Source organism: Balaenoptera ricei, chromosome 3, assembly GCF_028023285.1.
Source record: "Balaenoptera ricei isolate mBalRic1 chromosome 3, mBalRic1.hap2, whole genome shotgun sequence".
Classification (NCBI taxonomy): Eukaryota; Metazoa; Chordata; class Mammalia; order Artiodactyla; family Balaenopteridae; genus Balaenoptera; species Balaenoptera ricei.
The window spans coordinates 173063917-173082332 of record NC_082641.1 but is presented as its reverse complement, the minus strand read 5'-3'; the positions used below and the strand labels follow the sequence as shown (position 1 = coordinate 173082332).

Here is an 18416-nt window from a genome sequence, read left to right as displayed (position 1 = left end):
TCCCTTCCTTCACAGGCCTGGCAGGCCCCCTGGGGACCCGATGGGGGAGATGGAAGGAAATAATTAGAACAAGCCTCCTGGAGGAAACTGGTACCAGGGCAGGGCTGAGGCTGCACTCTGTTATCTCCTGCTGCCTGGTTTCAACTAGGGACCCAGAGAGCCAGGCTTGGGGGAGGGGCGTCCCAAGAGGGGTCAGCAAACCCCCTGCTGACTCTAGGAGACTGGAGCAGGCTTTGTCTCTGGCAGGGAGGGGATGGGCATGGGGGCTCCAGGGGGACCGCTGCAGCTCCTGGGGCTGTAGAGAACCCTGGCAGGGCTCAGACCAGCCCTCGTGGAGCGTTTGCGGAGCTCTGGTTCCCCTGCCCCATCCCCACTGCTCCATCTCACAGTTGAAACCTCTCTCCTCAAAGCCCTCCCTCTTCTGGACTTCCCTGGCTGTCCAGTGGTTAAGACTCCACACTTCCACTGCAGGGGGCACGGGTTTGATCCCTGGCTGGGGAACTGAGGTCCCACATGCCGCGCGGCCAAAAAAAATAATAATAAATTTTTTTTTAAAAGTCCTCTCTCTTCAAGAGCATGGTAAGGCAGCTGATACCCCGGGCCCCCTTCCCGAGTTCTTTTTATTAGCTGATCTAGAACAGGCCTCAGAAAAGTGCCCAGAACACGTAAGATCCATTCATTTATCGAGTGCACTCCCCCATGTAGGCACCGCCCAAGCCAAGAAGTAGAACAAAACTGAGCGTGACCACAGGCACCTCTTTGATCGCCCCCATCCCTTCCCTCTGGAGCGGGGTTCACAAGTGGGAACAAGGTCTTCAGACACGTTTGGGTGTTGTGAGTTGGGACAGGTGGAGGGTTGCTACTGGCATCGAGAGGGTGGGGACCAGGGACACTGTTCATCGCCCTGCAGCGCAGAGGGCAGCCTCACCACAGAGAATGACCTGACCCCTGTTGTCAGCAGTGCTTGAACAACCCTTACCTCAGAGGTATCAAAATCCCCACTTCTGGAAGGAGCGTTTCTTAGCTGCTCTGATTTTCCCACCTGTACATGCATCCTTAAACACTAGAATTTTTTTGCCTGTTTCTAACACTAAACAGATGGGATAAATTCTGTGCATCTCTCTGTCACCCAAAATCGTGTCCACCATGACATGAGCATGTATGGATGCTGGTAGTGACAGTCATTCTTTTCCGTTGCTGTTTAATATTCCACTCCATGCCATGATTTGTTTATGCATCTTCCATTTGACACACATTTGGATTGTCTGCAGTTTAGAATGCTGTCACAGCATCCCCTATCCCCAACATGGGGCCCCTGGGCTTGACTTTCTCCAGGGTCTAAAACCAGTAATGGAGTTTCTGGATCATACATAGAATTTACATGTGGTTGGCCCCGAAGATGCAGCCAGAATGTTTACTCGCACCAGCAACGTACAAGGCTCCCACTGCTCCACAGTCTTGCCCACACTTGGTGCTGTCAGCTCTTTCATTGAGCCAACCTGGTGGGTGTGGAATCTCATTGGGAATTTGATTTGCATTTCCCTGTGATAAATGAGACTGAGAACCTTTTTGGATTCCAGTGAGCTACAGAAAATTGCCTTTTGTAGAGGTCCAAAAGATCTACATATTAGATATGGTTGAACCTAATTTATTGGTCTTTTGATTTCCTCTTGCTCCACTTATTAAGCTCTCCAGGATTTGATTCAGCTGACCACCTGGCCTGCCTTTCCCCCCACCTCCTTTCCTTCCTTCTTTCCTCCTTTCCGTCCATTCATTGCTTTATTTAGTAATTATTTAATGAGCAACTACTGTGTGCCACGTGCTGAGCTAAACGTCAAGGATTGACAGGGTATGAGACAGTCCCTGCCATCTCAGAGCTCACAGAGCACCAGGCCTTTATCCACGCTGTGCCCTCTGCCCGGTGCACCTGAAATGCTCTCCCACCACCATCCCCTCAGCCTTCCTGGAAACTTCCAGCCCCTTGCACCTGCTGCACATCCCAGGAAGTTAGCCATCCTGGCCGCTCTGGTCTCCAATGGCCCTTCAAGCACCACACATAATGAGAATGTGAGTGGTGACCACACAGGTCACAGATCCCAGCTCCTGCAGGACCCAGTGCAGCCACAGCTATTCATGCATTCATTCAGCAAACATTTCTTGAGTATGCCTGGCCCTGTACTATAAGCTGGAGATGCCACAGGGACAGACAAACATCCCTGTCCTTGTGAGGTTGACTTTCAGGTTGGGGAGGTGGACAGTGAGATTATTAATAACTATAACAAATAGTGTGTCAGGATGTGATAAGTGCTAGGGATGAGGGATATGGGGGAAGGGGTAGAATTGGTGGAATTTTAAACAGGCAGTCAGGGAAGGCCTCACTGAGAAAGTGATATTTGAGCCAAGTCATAAAGGAGGAGAGAGAGGGAATCAGTTGGAACATGGGGAAGAGCATTCCAGGCAGAGGGAACAGCCTGTGCAAAGGCCCTGAGGTGAGAACATCCAGGGTGGCAGAATCAAGAGTGAGCAAGGGGGAGGGTAGGACAAGATGAGGGCAAGGAGGTAGCCAGGCAGATTGTGCAGGGCCTTGGAGGCCACGAGGAGGACTTTGGCTTTTACCCGAGTGAGGTGTGAGCCACGGAGGGTTCTTGAGCAGAGAAGAGGGTGGCGGGTGACCGGACTTGAGTGCTCACAGGTGCCCTCTGGTGGCCATCCTTAGTAATTACCAGCCCTTACTTCTCCAAGGCAAATCTGATGAAGTCAGCCCCCTGCGCTTACCATGTGCTGGGCACTGTGCCAGCACACTCAACATCCTCACGCCAGGGTCACACCAGGGATGTGCTATGGCATGGCCAGGAAAGGGGCCAGAGTGCAGGATGTTGCCCGTCCAGAGAGAAACCACTAATGCCTGGTCTTGTGTAAAGTGGTGGAGAGAGGGAGAATCAACCCACCCTGCTGAGTGTGTGGCCCCGGAGTGGGGAGGGAGATGGGCACCACAGTGAGGTTTGTCCCCAGTGTCTGTCCTGGACGGCTAATCATGTTTAGGAAACCCTATGTGGGAACAGTTACTCACCCAGGAGACCCAGCAGGTCAGAGGCACTGGGGGATCAGACCTGTCGCCCACAGAGATGCAGTCCTCCCTGAACTTCCCTGGGGCCACCTCTAGTCTATATAGTGCTTTGGGCAAATAAAAAAGGTACCCACCCTTTCCGTTGGTAAGCAGACCAGCCTGGTAGAGTGATTTTTGCTGGGACTTTGCTGCCATCTGCTGGACAGTTTCATTCACAACATACAAATCTGCCCTGAGACAGTGGGAGGAGGCCCTTGGGTAGTGCACGACCTGCCCAACTGTACATGGATGCAGCATTTCCTCATGTGGATGGAGATTCTGCTCCCTGGGGACTTTGTTGGAGGCCACACACCCCAGTGGACCAAGGCTAGGTGCACGGGAGCTCTGCTGGAGCAAGCCAATGATCCGCTGCCCCCTTGCTTTTATCCCCTGCAGGTGCTGCGATATTTTGACTACGTTTTTACAGGCGTCTTTACCTTTGAGATGGTGATCAAGGTGAGTGCCAGGGCTCCACAGGATTCTGCACCCTCAAGAATGCCGCCCTGGTGTAAGAGGCTCACCCCAGAGATTAGAAATGCTTGGTGTGTTTGAGGAACATCAAGGGAGCTGGTGCAACCGGAAGGAGTGAGAGAGGAGGGTGGGGAAACCAGGGCAGGGAGATGAGCAGGGAGGGACGAATCATGCAGGAACTTGGGGGCCGCAGGGAGGACTTAGGCTTTTATCCCAAGTGAGGTGGGAGCCATGGAAGGTTCTGAGCAGAGGGACATGATTGGACTCAGGTGTTCACAGTCACCCTCTAGCCTCTCTGGGGGGACAGGCTTGGGAGGGGGAGCAGGGTGGGTGGGACCCAAGAGAACTGGGAGCAGGCGATTGCACTGGTCCAGGCAGGAGATGATGGGGACCAGCCCAGGGTGGTGGCAGAGAAGGCGGTGAAAAGCGGGCAGATTCTTGGAAGGTTTGGAAGGCAGAACCAACGAGGTTTGCTAATGGATCTGATGTGGGGTGAGGAGCCCAGGGGGATCCCAAGGTTTTGACCTAAGAACCAGCAAGTCAGAACTACCTTTCACAAGGTGGGAAGGTGCCTTGGGCAGGGGCTCTCACTCCTCCCCCAGGTCCTCTGGCCACTGTCCCAGCCCTTCAGGATGAGGTGGGTGGTCCCATTGGCTACCGTGCCCCCTCCTGTTGTCCCTCCTCCTGAGGCTAAAGGGTGGTTGCTGCTCCGCAGGGCGGGGATAAGGTATCAGAGCGCTGTCTCTTCTCCTCCCATAGATGATCGACCTGGGGCTCGTCCTGCACCAGGGTGCCTACTTCCGTGACCTCTGGAACATTCTCGACTTCATAGTGGTCAGTGGGGCCCTGGTGGCCTTTGCCTTCACGTAAGTGTCCTCTCGAGGACTCCACCTGCCCCTTCGTCCCTCCGTCCCCAGCCCATTGAATCGGGGGACGTGTTCTCGGGGTGCAGAGAAGGGGAGCGTGGTCTCCAGGGTGGTGGGAGGCATCCACATGCCACCAGGAAGAGCTTCGATTGGCTTTTGCATGATGCCCACCACGGAGGAAGAAGGAGAAGGTCTCGCACCTTCTACCTCCTCACACAGCCATGCCACCGACCCCTTGCTGTGCTGCTTTCCGTAGACTAGCCCCACCGGGACATCTCATCTTCCTTCTTCTCTACAAGCTCTGCCCAAACCACTGTCTCTTTGGGGAGCCCCTAAAAAGACAATCAGGAAACGAATGTGCATGAGAATTTGGATCCCCACCCTGTGCCCGAAGGCCCTGTAGTTGTAGACCTGATGACTCCCCTTGTGTGTCTTGAACTTCTCCTGGCAGTCCTAGGACACTCTGAAAGGTCATGCCTCATCATGCAGCTCCAAGACGGCGCCCGAATTCTGGGCAGCCATTTTAAGATGGCACCTGAGGGCTCAGTAGACATTCCAAGATGGCACCCAAAGGCTTAGTAGCCATTCCAAGATGCGATTCCAAGACGGCATCCAAGGGCTGAGTAGCCATTAGCTCTTAGGGCCCTGGTAGCAAACTTAGCAGCACATTCCTCAAGTTGTAGATGCTTGGGGCAGGATGGAAAAACCTAATCAGCCCCTAATCCAGAAACAAATCTTCTTAGGGACCCTGTCTGTGCCCATCACAGTGGATCATTCCCAGAAAGGAAAGTCTCAAAGGGATTCGGACCCACCTCACCTACATAAGGAGAAATCAGGGGCTTCCCCTTTGCCTCTGCCTCCTGGGCCCCTTCTCAGCAGACCTGGAAGAGCCCTTGAATGGCCCACCCACCTGAGCAAACAATGAGGACTTGGTTTTTCAGGAGGCCAGTGTGGTGGCCCATTTCCAATTTAAGGGCTAAACTGGGCCATTCTCAGATCCTTCCCTGGGAACACAATGAGATCAAGTTGTGTCAGAAGAGCAAGAAATCTCCAGAGTTTCTGGACGCCTCTGAGCTGGTGGAGATGTACCATGAAGGTCAGGAAGCTGAATGTATTTCTGACTCTGGCCAGACTTCTCACCCCCTTTCTCTTTGTCTTCTACTTTCTCCTCCTCTTTCTGTGTCTGCTCTTTTCCACCCCCTCTCCTTTTCTCTCTTTCTTCCTCTGTCCCTCTTCCACTCCTCCTTCTCTCTCTCCCACTTTTTTAAGTAATTGAGTATTTGATCATTAGAACAATGGAAGAGATTATCTTAAAAATTCAAGAAGTTTGGCTACATTTTCATTAAGATGTCCTGTAGGTTTAATAATAATAATAATCAAAGTAAAGTGCACAGCAAATTAGAGGAGAAAGATTACCACAAATAAGACAAGGTATCCATGGCCTTCATATATAAAAAGCAATTACAAATCAATAAGAAACACTGAACCTCAATAGGTAAGTGAGCACAGGATTTAACACAGAAATTTCACAGAATGCTGACTAATAAAAAATGAAAGAAAATAAAAAACCTACTTCATTGGAATTAGGAGGTATATAAAATACAAACAAGATACAATTTGTTTCTTATCAAGTTAGCACAGATTTCTTCCCCCAAAAAAGATTCTAAAAGGTGTATATGAGAATGTAATGAAATATGCTTCTCCCTCTGTCCATCAGTTATTTGAGCGACTTCTACAAGGTGTCAGTCAGGCACCATGCTAGGTCCTGAGAAAGTTTCGATTCTGAAAAGCCAGAACATTTGACTGCCCTCATCCTGGAGTGAATCCATCTCAAATTCCCTTCCCTCCCTTGCTCCTGTTTCTGTCTTTCTCCTTCTTTATCTTTCCCCTTTTCTCTCTCCTTCCCTCTCTCTGACTCCCTCTCCTACTCTCTCTGTCTCTCTCTCTCTCTCTTCACCTCCCCTTCCCCTCCCCCTTCCCCTCTCCTTCTCCCTCTCCCTCTCCTCCAGACTCTTTCTCTCTCTCTCCCTTCCATCCTGTCCTTTGCCTTGACCTTCTGCCTAACCTGGGCCCCATGGCCTGGAGAAGGCAGACACTCTGCCATTTGCTCTGGCATCAGAAACCCAGTCCCCACCATGTTCTGACCTGGGGTGGTCTTCACGTCCAGGGAAGGCAAGTGCAGGCAAGCACCCCTCCCACACTTCCTCCAGCCCTCCAGGATGACGTCTGCCCAGCAGCCCCCAGGTCCCCCAGAGCTCAGAAAGAGATCACATCCATCTGTCCACACACAACACCCCCCTTTGCCAGCTGTGCCCTGGGTGGTGGGTTTTGCCCTCCGTGGCCATCACTGGGTGTAGTACAATAGAGGTAGTGTCTGCTGCCCATCAGTTCATCCTTGACACTTTCCTTCCAGACCTCTGTGAGAGCCAACAAGCTTCAGTGCTGAAGAGGGGGCCCCCACTATTGCCCTGTCCCATCTCCATCCCTCATTTGGCCTCTCAATTTGGGAAAAGTGTGGCCTTCGAAAGACCTGGGAACAAGCCTTTCAAACTGTAGAGCTTTTGCCATGATGGGCCATAGTTTCCCTGGAGCTACAATTAAGCTCAACTTTAAGCAAACCTAATCTGTGAAAACAAAATTATTTTTCCACCCAGAATCAAGCAAAATGATTCTTTGTGTCTGCAGAAGAATCTGCCACAGGGAGCTGATTTTGTTTTTTAATTTTTGAGTTTTCGTTTTAAATATAAAGTTATACAAGGGCATTCAAAATGAGCCTACAGCTCAGAGAAATTTAGCAGCATATTTGTAGAGTCAACCTTTGAAACTGGTTTTATGAAGTTGCTACAGGCATGAAGCCAGCCAGTTAATGCCATTGAAAATCCCTGTTTCCAATTGTTTTAATTCCTATGTGAGGAAAGGGTCTGGACAGGTATTTAAGGTCATCCCTATGAGTCTCAGTGAGCTCGTGGATCTTGCAGGAACTGGGGTGTGTAAGATTTTGCCAGTGGGGTCCTGACAAGTGTTAGGGACTCTCTTGGGATTTTAGAAGAGCTGACAACCCGGGGAGCACCGTTATGTGATGGTCATAGGGATGGAAGAGGTAGACCCTGAGACCCCACCCCTGCCACACCCTCCCCACCTCACTGCCAAGAATCCATCTGTCACTGCCACTCCTCCTCCAGGGCAGGGCCACAGGCCAGGCACAGCTGGCAAGCACCTTGATCAAGCTGCTCCTGCACGCCTTAGGCCAATCTGCCAGAAAACCAGAGAAGGGACCCCCCACCCAGGCTGCTACTTTTTTCCCCAGAAAAGTTTCAGAATCCTCCCTCTGCCTTCAGGTTTCTGGCCTCTCTTACCTGAGAAGGTCTCTCGCCCTACAAGGACTTTGCTTATTGTCTTTCCTTGTTACCAGATGGATGTCACATTGGCAGGAGTAGAGGTTGCTCTGAGAGTCTCCACTTGAGTGTCCAATCCCAGAGTCCTTTGCTTCTTTTCTTTCTGTTCTTTTAACTCACATTATCTGTCCTGTGTGCCTGTCTCCTCGCAGACAAGGTTGAGAACCCCAACAAGTGTTAAATCAACCTGATGGTTTTAGAAAAAGGTTCCAGCAAGTCTGTCCGGTTTCTCTCTAGATGTGCAAGTCCCTGAACCTCTCTGTGCCTCAGTTTCCCCATAACTTTGACAGACTTGACTGGGTAATAATGATAGTAACAGCCTCCATTTACTTAATCTTTACAACCCCACGGAGGAAGTTCTCTTATTATTCCTTTTTTGTACATGAGGAAACTGACGACCAGAGAGATTGTGGAGGGAAGTCAGCTGTCAGATTGAGGGTTGCTGCCCATCTCCCAGCACTGAACATGGAGACTTTCACAAGTCAGCAGAATGAGACTTGACAGCCCAGCCAGCCTGTCTTCCTCAAGGCCCCAGCAGAGCCTAGAAGTCCAGGGGAAGAGGGCATGAGACTATTCCCTTCTCTGTCGAAAGGAATCTTGCTGTTCTCACCTGTTGGGGTGGAGGCAAGGATTCTGCAGTGCTGTGATTGTGGCCCCGTCTCGGATATGGGAAAATGATCCCTGTGGTCCTCCAAGGGATGTGTCGAAGCTCTCCCGACGGTTTCCACCCCTCCTGCACCTCCCCCAAATATCTGTGTGCGTGTGTCTTGCTCCATCTACTGACTGTGTGCTGTGTCCATGCGACCACCATTAACACACCATTTCATGAGTCACCACACTTGACATCACGCTCTGTGCCCATGCAACGGGGTAGCCAACTGACATTTCTCAGCAGCTGGCAAATCATGGTCCTGCCCTCACTGCCAAGAGTCCATCTGGGGCTGCCACTCCTCCCTCAAAGCAGGCCAGCACAGCTGGCAGAGCACCTTGATCAAGCCACTCCTGCGTGCTCAGGAACCCAACTGCCAGGAAGCCAAAGAAGGAGCCCCTGGGCTGCCTTTTTTTTTTATCCCCATCCTCAAAACAACCCCTACCCTTGAAGGCATTCTTTTGTGTGTGTGTAATGAAATGGAAAGGAGATTAGCATGCAAGACACACAAACCTGGGTTTGAATCTCAGTCTGCCACTTCCCGGCTGTGTGACCTTGGACAAGTCACTTTCCCTCTCTGAGCCTCAGCTTCCTCATCTGGAAAATGGGTATAATGGTACCGCCTTGCCACAGACAGATTGAGTGACATTCAGAAGACTCACATATTACACCTAACATCATCCATCAGGTTGGGCAGAAGTCACTGTCACTGAAAAATTCCTCAATAATCCAAAAAGGAGAATCTATACAATTCTATCTATGCAATAATTCCTAGATATGTTAAGCTTTGAAAGCCACTGAGGTAAAGTGAAAGGTAGCAGGGGGAAGAAAAATCCATTGGGAATATCTGTAAGCTTTTAACCCATTATGTTTTTAGAAATGTCACTAACTTCACAAGGGGGTGGCAGGTGGGAAATTCTGTAGAATACCTGCTTGGCAGTAGGGCTTCCACTGTTCTAATGGCAATCAAGTTTCTTGCACCTTGATCTCCAGTCATGGTTGGAGGGTCATAATGAGACTGAGCCTTGATTCCAAAGATGAGTTGTGCAAGGGGCCACTGCCAGATGCAGAGAGCTTCCCCCAGGCCCACATTTTCCCAGAAGGCTCTTGAGAGTTGCCCCTTAATTTCATCCCAAATTGGAACTCTTAGCTGCCCCCCTTCTCCTTCATAACTTAGGGGGTAAAGCCAAGGCCGTAGTTACTGTGTATCACGCATCAGCACCCCAAAGGTCTGTTTTACAGATGAGGACAATAAGTAAGGGCAGTGCTGGGAGTCAAACCCAGGTCCCCCTAACTCCAAAGCTCACCCCCTTCAAGACATTCTAAAGGACTTCCCTGGCAATCCGGTGGTTAAGACTCCATGCTTCTGATGCAGGGGCCGCGGGTTTGATCCCTGGTCGGGGAACTAAGATCCCACATACTGCGAGGTGTGGCCAAAAAAAAAAAAAGACATTCTAAAAATTTCCAGTCCCAGAACCTCTGGAGAAAAGGGGTTTTCCTCCAGCTCTTGGCAGGGACCTTCAGTGACGAATTCGCCTTTGGTAGTTGATAACTTTCAGGCTGTCCTGCTACTTGGAAATTCGGCTTTCTTGGTGCTGTTGGGCAGTGCCGGGGGCCAGCCAAAGGCAGGGGACGGAACAAGCGTCTTCCAGATGGAAGGATGGACACCATCCAGAGCCACGAGCCTGAGGCGGCCCCTCCTGGTGCCCAGGCAGGGCAGGGGAGTGCTCAGGTGTGCGTGCATGTATGTGTGTGTTCTGTGTTCTTTCTTCTGAGGCCGCTTACGATCTGTCTCTCCCTCCGACGCCACGTCACCAGGAGCAGTACACGGTAAAGTGCCTCTCTCTCTCTCTCTCTCTCGTTCTGTCTCGTTCTCTGTGCCCTGATGCAACCACACTGGTTCTGGGCCTGTTTCTGTAGCCTTGTGTCATTGCCACCGTCCTGTCGCTTGCAGTGACCAGAGTCCCCTCAGCCTGCTCCCCAAGGAGCAGGAGCCTGGAGGGGTCTTGGCCACTGTCTCTCATCAGGACCCACCATTTAGCCCAGTTCTTGGAAGGGAACATAAAGGGCGTGGAAGGGGGTCTCCCCATGGCCTTATTTCAATAGGGCAGACGAGCCGGATGGGTGGTTATCAGGGGCGTGAATGTCCAGCTTCCCAGATGGGAGAAGGGTGGACAGTCCAAACAACCAGGGCTTGGGCTTTAAGAGGAGTAAGTAACCCCCCCAACAGGAGCATCTACACTCTCAGCAAAGTGATTTGAAAATCTGGTTGTTTTCTGTAAGAACACCTTGATCAAGCCATTCCTGCATGCTCAGGAGCCAAACTGCCAGGAACCCTCTCCTCAGTGTCTCGACAAACAGGATTGTTCTCAGCCTCTCCCAAGGGAGAAGTGCCTCCTAGGAGAGAGACCCCCAGAATGCCCATGGAGTCATTTTTACATGAGTAGATGTGCCCCAGGAGGTGTGTTGCCAAATGTCAGCAGTTTGGCCCATCAAGATTTTAGCCAGTTCCACATACAACCTAGATGTCCACTTGCTTGACGTTTTTTTCCACCAACGCATAGTCTAAACTTCATTTTAGTTTTGCTAGAACACTTTATGCCATCCCCTTACAACCAGTATTGTTAACCTCAGATAGAACAGGCAACCGCAAAAGTGAATCCAACAAGAATGAAACAGTTGCCTAGCAAGTTGTTACATTCAAGCTGGGTTCTTTGTTAAAAGGGAAATTAGTGAGCGTTAGGGAGGCATTAAAGACCTATGAACACATAGCAGAGACTTCATCTCTGACCAAAACAGGAGGCCTGAAAGATAACTTGAAGAAAACATAGCTGTTTCCCTGTGTGATCCCGTTACTTAATTGTGTTTGTGATCTGCCTGAAAATATCTCAGTGGCTCTCCTGATGTGTGTCTCATACTTTGGGGGCACAGCCTTGAGATAATAATGATGACTTTGGTTTTAAAAAGAAAAAACCATGTTCAGACTGCTGAATCCTGGAGCACGGCTGTGCCCGGCAGGTTAAAGTCCAATTCTCTTTTTTGTCTGAAAGATGAGAAAAAGGAACCCTAAAAAAAGCAAATGTCACGAAGAATGTTTTTGCACCTAGATACCCGGGCACACCACGGTGGGTGTTTCTGGGGCAGCTCTACTCATGACCCAAGAGGTAGCTGTAGGGAGATGTTTGCTAACTGGCCCCCAAAGAACCCTGATCTGGATCCATTCACATGTGTCCTGAAACTACACACCAGGCACATGCTGGGGGCAGAGACAAGAACCAACATTAAAGGGAAAGTGAACACATAGAAGAAGAAATCACAGTTTCACCTTTGAAGAGTTTTCTGTCTAAAGCCAGAAGCCAGTGACAGGAACAAAGGTGATTCTGAAACAGCACGGGGGTCTGGCAGAGCCCAGAGGCAGTCAGTGGAGGCTGTCAGATGATGGGACATTTACCTTGGGCTTTGAGGGCTGCATAGTTCTGTGAATGGAGAAGTGGAGGAAGGGCATTTCTAGCAGAGGGAAGAGAAGCAAAAGAGTGTGGCTGGGGCTTGGGGTGTGTAGTAATCAATGGGAATGCAAACAGAAAGGTAAGTTGGACTAGATTCCGAAGAGCCTTGAATGCCAAGCTAGGAGTTTGCACTTCTAGGAATTCAGTTGCTCCAGAAGGAGTCGGAGCAGGAGAGTGACATGGTCATTGGTTTTGGCCACTGCGTGCAGAAAAGATGCAAGAAGAGAGAGACAGGGAGTGGGGGGAAAGTTGGGAGGTGGATAATGGGGGTCTGACCTAGGATGGTGCCATGTGTAGGAGGGTGACCCGTTGGGAATGAGGATAGAGAACAGGAAGCTGAACACAAGTGCTGGGTTTCTGGCTTGGGCAGCTGGGTGGGTGCTGAGTTCCATTAATCACAAGCCTTTGACGGCCACACCCAATGCCCTCCTTTTGGGGGCGCTTGAATCATGGTTGGCTAAGGGTGTCATGACATCTGCAATGCTAAGACTCAGGCCCAGTAGACCCTGGACTGAACCTCTATGCAGCAATCTGACAAAGATGAGCTCAGATACCCTGAAAGAATGAGGCAGTGATTCAACATCTGATGTTCTGGTTCCTTCCGCTCCTGTGGGCTCAGGGAATATTGGGGCAGGGGGTGGGGGAAGGGAGTTCTGGTTTAAAGGCCACTTTAAGCATTTCCTGGATCCTGTTGGAAGAGGGAGGAATCCCATTTTCTAAAAACTCACTAAGACCACCTCCAAAGAGAGCACACAGAGGGCAGCCAACTTCCTCGTGCTGGATCTAAGAGCTACCCCATGCAACTGCTCAGGCTCAGCCAGGGCCCTCAACAAACCCTGAGACCAAAACCACAAAAGGCCATCTTCTCACTAGCTCTTGAGCCCAGATGTAGCAGGGGAGCTGACTGCTCTTCTCCGGGAAGGACATGGCTATGCCAGGCCCACCCCAGACTCCTAAGCCTGGGAGGGTGGGGCCACTTGGGGCTGTGGACCACCCACCACCCACCCTGACCTTGGCTCCCTCTCTTCCCTTCTCCCCATTCTAACATCCCTCCACAGTGGCAATAGCAAAGGAAAGGACATCAACACGATTAAATCCCTCCGAGTCCTTCGGGTGCTACGACCTCTTAAAACCATCAAGCGGTTGCCAAAGCTCAAGGTGAGATTGGGGTATGTGGAAGATCTATCAGGGTTGCCATGTACAGTTGAGCAGGTTGCACACTGCTCAAGGACAGTACGTTGAAAGGGGTGCTGCTAACATCACAGCCATTATGTATGGATATACTTATTACTACAACTCTCCAGTAGATGGCAGTAAAGTGAGTTAATGGAACAAAATCTGTATATCATGGTAATTTTCCAATAGATGAAATGTCTCTTGCAAAATTGAGATCCCTTTTCTTAATTCCCATGAAGGCATCATGTGGATAAAACAGGGCGTAACCCTAATCTGGGAAGCAGGAAACTAGGTTTCTGGTCCCACATAAGCTTTAACTTTTCACCTGCCTATTCTAGGGTCCAATATCTCCTGTTCCAAAATAGCATGAACCACCAGAGTGAAGTAAGACAGAAAGAGAAAAACAAATATTGTATATTAACACATATATGTGGTATCTAGAAAAAATAGTATAGATGAACTATATTTGCAAAGCAGAAATAGAGACACAGACATATAGAGAACAAACATATGGATACCAAGGGGAAAAGGGGGGGGGGGTGGGATGAATTGGGAGATTGGGATTGACATATATACACTACTATGTATAAAATAGATAACTAATAAGAACCTACTGTATAGCACAGGGAACTCTACTCGGTGCTCTGTGATGACCTAAATGGGAAGGAAATCCAAAAAAGAGGGGATATATGTATACGTATGGCTGATTCACTTTGCTGTACAGCAGAAACTAACACAACAGTGTAAAGCAACTATACTTCAATAAAAAATAAATAAATAAATGAAACTTGAAAAAAATAGCATGAACCAGCATTTCCCAAAAGCTTGTTGTTTCAAAAAAAAAAAAGGAAAGAAATGAAACCTAGTCATTCAAACACCCCTTTTCAATTTATGATGCACCTGAGGCTCACCTGTATTATCTCTTTCTTAATATGTTTCGTTAAGTCAAGTCACTTTAGTTTTTACTTAAGTGGATTTATTTTAAAAGGAAATGCTTGTCAAGTTTCTTAAGTTGGAAAACCAAAACCCACTGTTAATAGAAGGTAAAACTAAATATCTGTTCAAAATATAAGATAACTGTTATTAAAATCTAGCCCCAAAATAATTGCCTGACAAAGACTTTGAGCGTGGATACTTGCTCTTTCTTGGTTAAAAAGGAAAAGTACAGGGACTTCCCTGGCGGTCCAGTGGTTAAGACTCTGTGTTCCCAATGCAGGGGGCACAGGGTCGATCCCGGGTCAGGGACCTAAGATCCTGCATGCCGCATGGCGCAGCCAAAAAACAAAGGAAAAGTATAAATGTTAGGTGTTAACACAGTAAAAACTAAGGAAGACTTTCTCCTTCACTCAAAAGGATTGAAAGAATTAGAGAGAGAATAACTTTGCTACCATGTGATTCAGTGTTACTTGGTCTTGGGCTCCTATAGGACCTAAAAGTACGTCTGATATCACCGGTGGTGTGCCCCTCCCCCATGATTTGGGAAATCATGATTCGAATGCCCCCTTTTTGTTGATGAATATTCAAAGAGGAAATGTGGCTGCCTTCTGAACGGGAAAGCTTGCTTGCACTGAGATTCGTGGAATCCAGAAGTAGTCGGTTCAGTGGCTCTTTCCCATTTTCTGGGTCACAGCCCCCTTTGAAAGCCCCATGAAAGCTGTGCACTCTCTCCCCCAGGGGAAGCCGGCGGAGCTAACGTGTGATTCCAGTAGGCTGACAATCCTTGATGCTTACTTGTAGTTAGGACCCGCTGTGATTAATAGCAGAATGCAGTGGGGGACATTCCAGGCTGGGACCCCCCCACCTTCTCTGGAGGAGGATGGAAGGATTCCATCTTACGCAGGGCAGAATCTCCAGGGCACGTGAAGTCAGCTCGCAAATCCAGAGTGCCCCCGAGTGATCAGTGGGCAAAAGGGAGGGGACCACGACTCCAGATTATGGGGAAGGGAGTGACGTGAAGCAGGGACGCAGAATGAACAGGAAATGACGTCTCCATCGAGGACCTTTCCTCTTGCCCTGAAGAGCCATGAGCTTACCTTGCTCAGAGAAGCGGCCCCATTTCCCAGGGGTTAAAATTGGGGGTTTTCGATGTATAAAAACTCAGAACTGGGTCGAGCCCCAACATTTCTCAGAACTGCGTGGCCTTAACCGAGTGACTTGGATCATGTCCTTGCCTGGAAAATAGGAATAATGACAGTACTTGGGTAATACGAGCTGCTGGAGGTGGAGGCCGGGCGGCTTCCCAGCCCCTCACGCTGTCCCTTCCACCCCACCCACCAGGCCGTGTTTGACTGCGTTGTGAACTCACTCAAGAATGTCTTCAACATCCTCATCGTCTACATGCTCTTCATGTTCATCTTTGCCGTGGTGGCCGTGCAGCTCTTCAAGGGCAAGTTCTTCCACTGCACCGACGAGTCCAAGGAGTTTGAGAAAGATTGCCGGTGAGTCTTGACCCTCCTAGGCCTCCCCATCGGGGCTGGCAGGTGGGGGGCGGCCAGATGCGCCGGTCTCTTTGTAACCGAAAGTGGGGTCCGGCTGCTCGCCGCTCAAAAGCCAATAAAGAGGCAAAGTTGGTAGAAAGGAACGTTTGCTTTATTTTGGATGCTGGCAACTGCGGGCGGGTCGGGGGGGTGGGGGTTGGTGCAGGGAGGGCAGACTCTCGTCCAAAGGCCAACTCCCCCGCCCCGGCACTGACAACCAGTGGACAAAAGTTTTTATAGATGGATAGAGGAAGCTACATGTAGAAGCAGCACGGTCAGCTGTGACAGTCAACTTTTTTTTTTTAATTAATTTATTTATTTTATTCATTTATCTTTGGCTGCGTTGGGTCTTCGTTGCTGTGCGTGGCTTTCCCTAGTTGCGGCGAGCTGGGCCTACTCTTCGTTGCGGTGCACGGGCTTCTCATTGCCGTGACTTCTCTTGTTGCAGAGCACGGGCTGTAGGCGCGCTGGCTTCAGTAGTTGTGGCACGCGGGCTTAGTAGTTGTGGCTTGCTGGCTCTAGAGCGCAGGCTCAGTAGTTGTGGCGCACAGGCTTAGTTGCTCTGCGGCATGTGGGATCTTCCCGGACCAGGGCTCGAACCCGTATCCCCTGCATTGGCAGGCGGATCCTTAACCACTGTGCCACCAGGGAAGCCCTGACAGTCATCTTGATATTGATCATGTGGTGGTCTGATCAGCGTCATCTTGATTGTTTGAAGTACAGTCAATCTTCAGTTCCAGGGTCAGTTTTTTCCCGTTTCCTTGAGGCCAATTCTCAGAATTGTGGCAGCTTATGTAATGGCTACAGTCTGGTCATCATGTAGTTGACTTCTTCCACCTGCTGGGGTTTCAGTATCTATGAGACAGATCAAAGGATATGGCTCAGAATATTATCTATAGCCCTTGAGAAGGAACTAAAGGCCCTTGACTATGCTTAATGACTAAACTATTATTCTTTGATCTCCTTTGACTGTTTTCCTTTGCTTCTGCATTTTCTCACTTTTCTGATTAAACTCATTCTTTGGCTAAAGTGTTTGCACAGACAAAAGGCAGGCTGAGGACATGGCGGGGGAAGGACCATAGGGTCCTGCTCCATTTCATCCTGGGCTTGGAAACTGAGGTGTTGGGCGTTGGGGGTGACCCGATTACAACCAGCTTGGATCTGTAAGTAGAAAGAAAGACAGTTTTGGAATAGGAGTCTCTGACCCATGGCTTCAGGATGAGCCATAAGCTGGTTGCTTAACTTTTTAGTTGCCACCTTTGTCAAGTAGGGGATATTAATACACATCTCGGTTCCCTTGTATGAAACCTTTATAGGCAGATGTGTTTCAAAATTCAGAATACTTTGAGATTTTTAGAAAAATTGTGAGGTGCATGTCCCACGTAGCACATAACACAGTTAAATTAAGGCAGCCCTGTGATCAAATGCAATGTTTCTGCCTGGGAACATACAACTATTTGCACCAAATGGGATAAATAACAAGTCGAAAGAGCCTCACATCCAGTTGGGTCAGGTTTTGTTGCCAAACGCGTTAGATCAGAGATGGGCAGACTTTGTCTGTCAGGGGCCAGATAGTAACTATCTTTGACTTTGCATACACTTTCCATTGCACCTAGTGCAACCCCAAAGCAGCTGCAGACAATAGATAAAAGAATAGGCATGGCTGTGTTCCAATCAAACTTTCTTTGTGGGAACTAAAACTTGAATTTCTTATCATTTTTATCTGTCATGAATGAATTCTTTTAGTTTCAACCATTTAAAACTGTAAACAACCATTGCTTAGCTTGTGGGCCACCCAGAGGCAGATCCAGATTTGGTCTGCAGGCTGGAACTTGCCAACTGCCGGATTAGGAAAAAATGCTTGGTTTTCAGAGCTTTCTGGATTTTGGAATTGTGGCTAAGGGACTGTGGACCTGAAATCCCCCCATCTTTGGGTCATCCTCATGACGGAAAGTTCTGGACTCAGTCCAGGAAAGTGCTGCGCCTCTCACTAACCAAGCGCTCAGTCAATATTGCTTTTGTCACTAGTATAAACGGTTACTATGCACCAAAGGGCAGCCGGTGGTTATTTTGGTGGCGGGTTCCTGGATTTGGAAGGATCCCAGGCATTGGGCTAGGAGTCTGGGGCTAACCTTTGTTTCCTACCCTGAGAAGGGGCAGCGAGCGGCTGCCCCCCTTGGCCTGATGAACCCAGAAATGTGCCTGTCTCCCTCCCTGCTCTCAACTGCCCCCCAAGCCTGAGGCTCCCACCCTTGGGTCTAGAAGTGTTCAAGTTGGAAAAGGGTACAAGATTCTGAGTTGGCTCTCCCACTGGACACAGGGCTGTGGCATCATCTGTGGATTTATCTCCAAATGGATGCACATAAGCTCCAGGGAGAAATGGGCTTCTTGGGCTGTGGGAAGCAGCGTGGGCTGGTGAGCCCCTCTTCCTCCTCCTCCTCTGTCTCTCTGGTGGCCAAATATGGGTGTCCCTCCATTTACTAATGGTCCCCACTTTCTGTGGCAGTGGCAAGTACCTCCTTTATGAGAAGAACGAGGTGAAGGCGCGGGACCGAGAGTGGAAGAAGTATGAGTTCCATTATGACAACGTGCTATGGGCTCTGCTGACCCTCTTCACCGTGTCCACGGGAGAAGGCTGGCCACAGTAAGTGGTCCAGTCAGAAAGCCCCACAGGAGGAGCTCGGGGGCCTCCAGGGAGCAGGAGAGGAAAGGGTCCAAGAGCCCAGTGCTGAGAAAGGTCTGAGGGAGGGAGGGGTTTGCTCCTGGCTTC

The 18416-nt window shown here is 49.7% G+C and overlaps 1 protein-coding gene across 1 annotated transcript in view; it reads left to right on the top strand.

Moving 5' to 3' along the window:
• CACNA1A (calcium voltage-gated channel subunit alpha1 A) overlaps positions 1-18416 on the top strand; it is a 236845-nt gene that overhangs the window by 172026 nt on the left and 46403 nt on the right. Inside the window, exons 23-27 of the mRNA XM_059918274.1 lie at positions 3503-3562; positions 4337-4443; positions 13052-13151; positions 15447-15607; positions 18153-18290. Of these exons, the coding sequence (XP_059774257.1) occupies positions 3503-3562; positions 4337-4443; positions 13052-13151; positions 15447-15607; positions 18153-18290 (566 nt within the window). The remainder of the gene's footprint in view (positions 1-3502; positions 3563-4336; positions 4444-13051; positions 13152-15446; positions 15608-18152; positions 18291-18416) is intronic.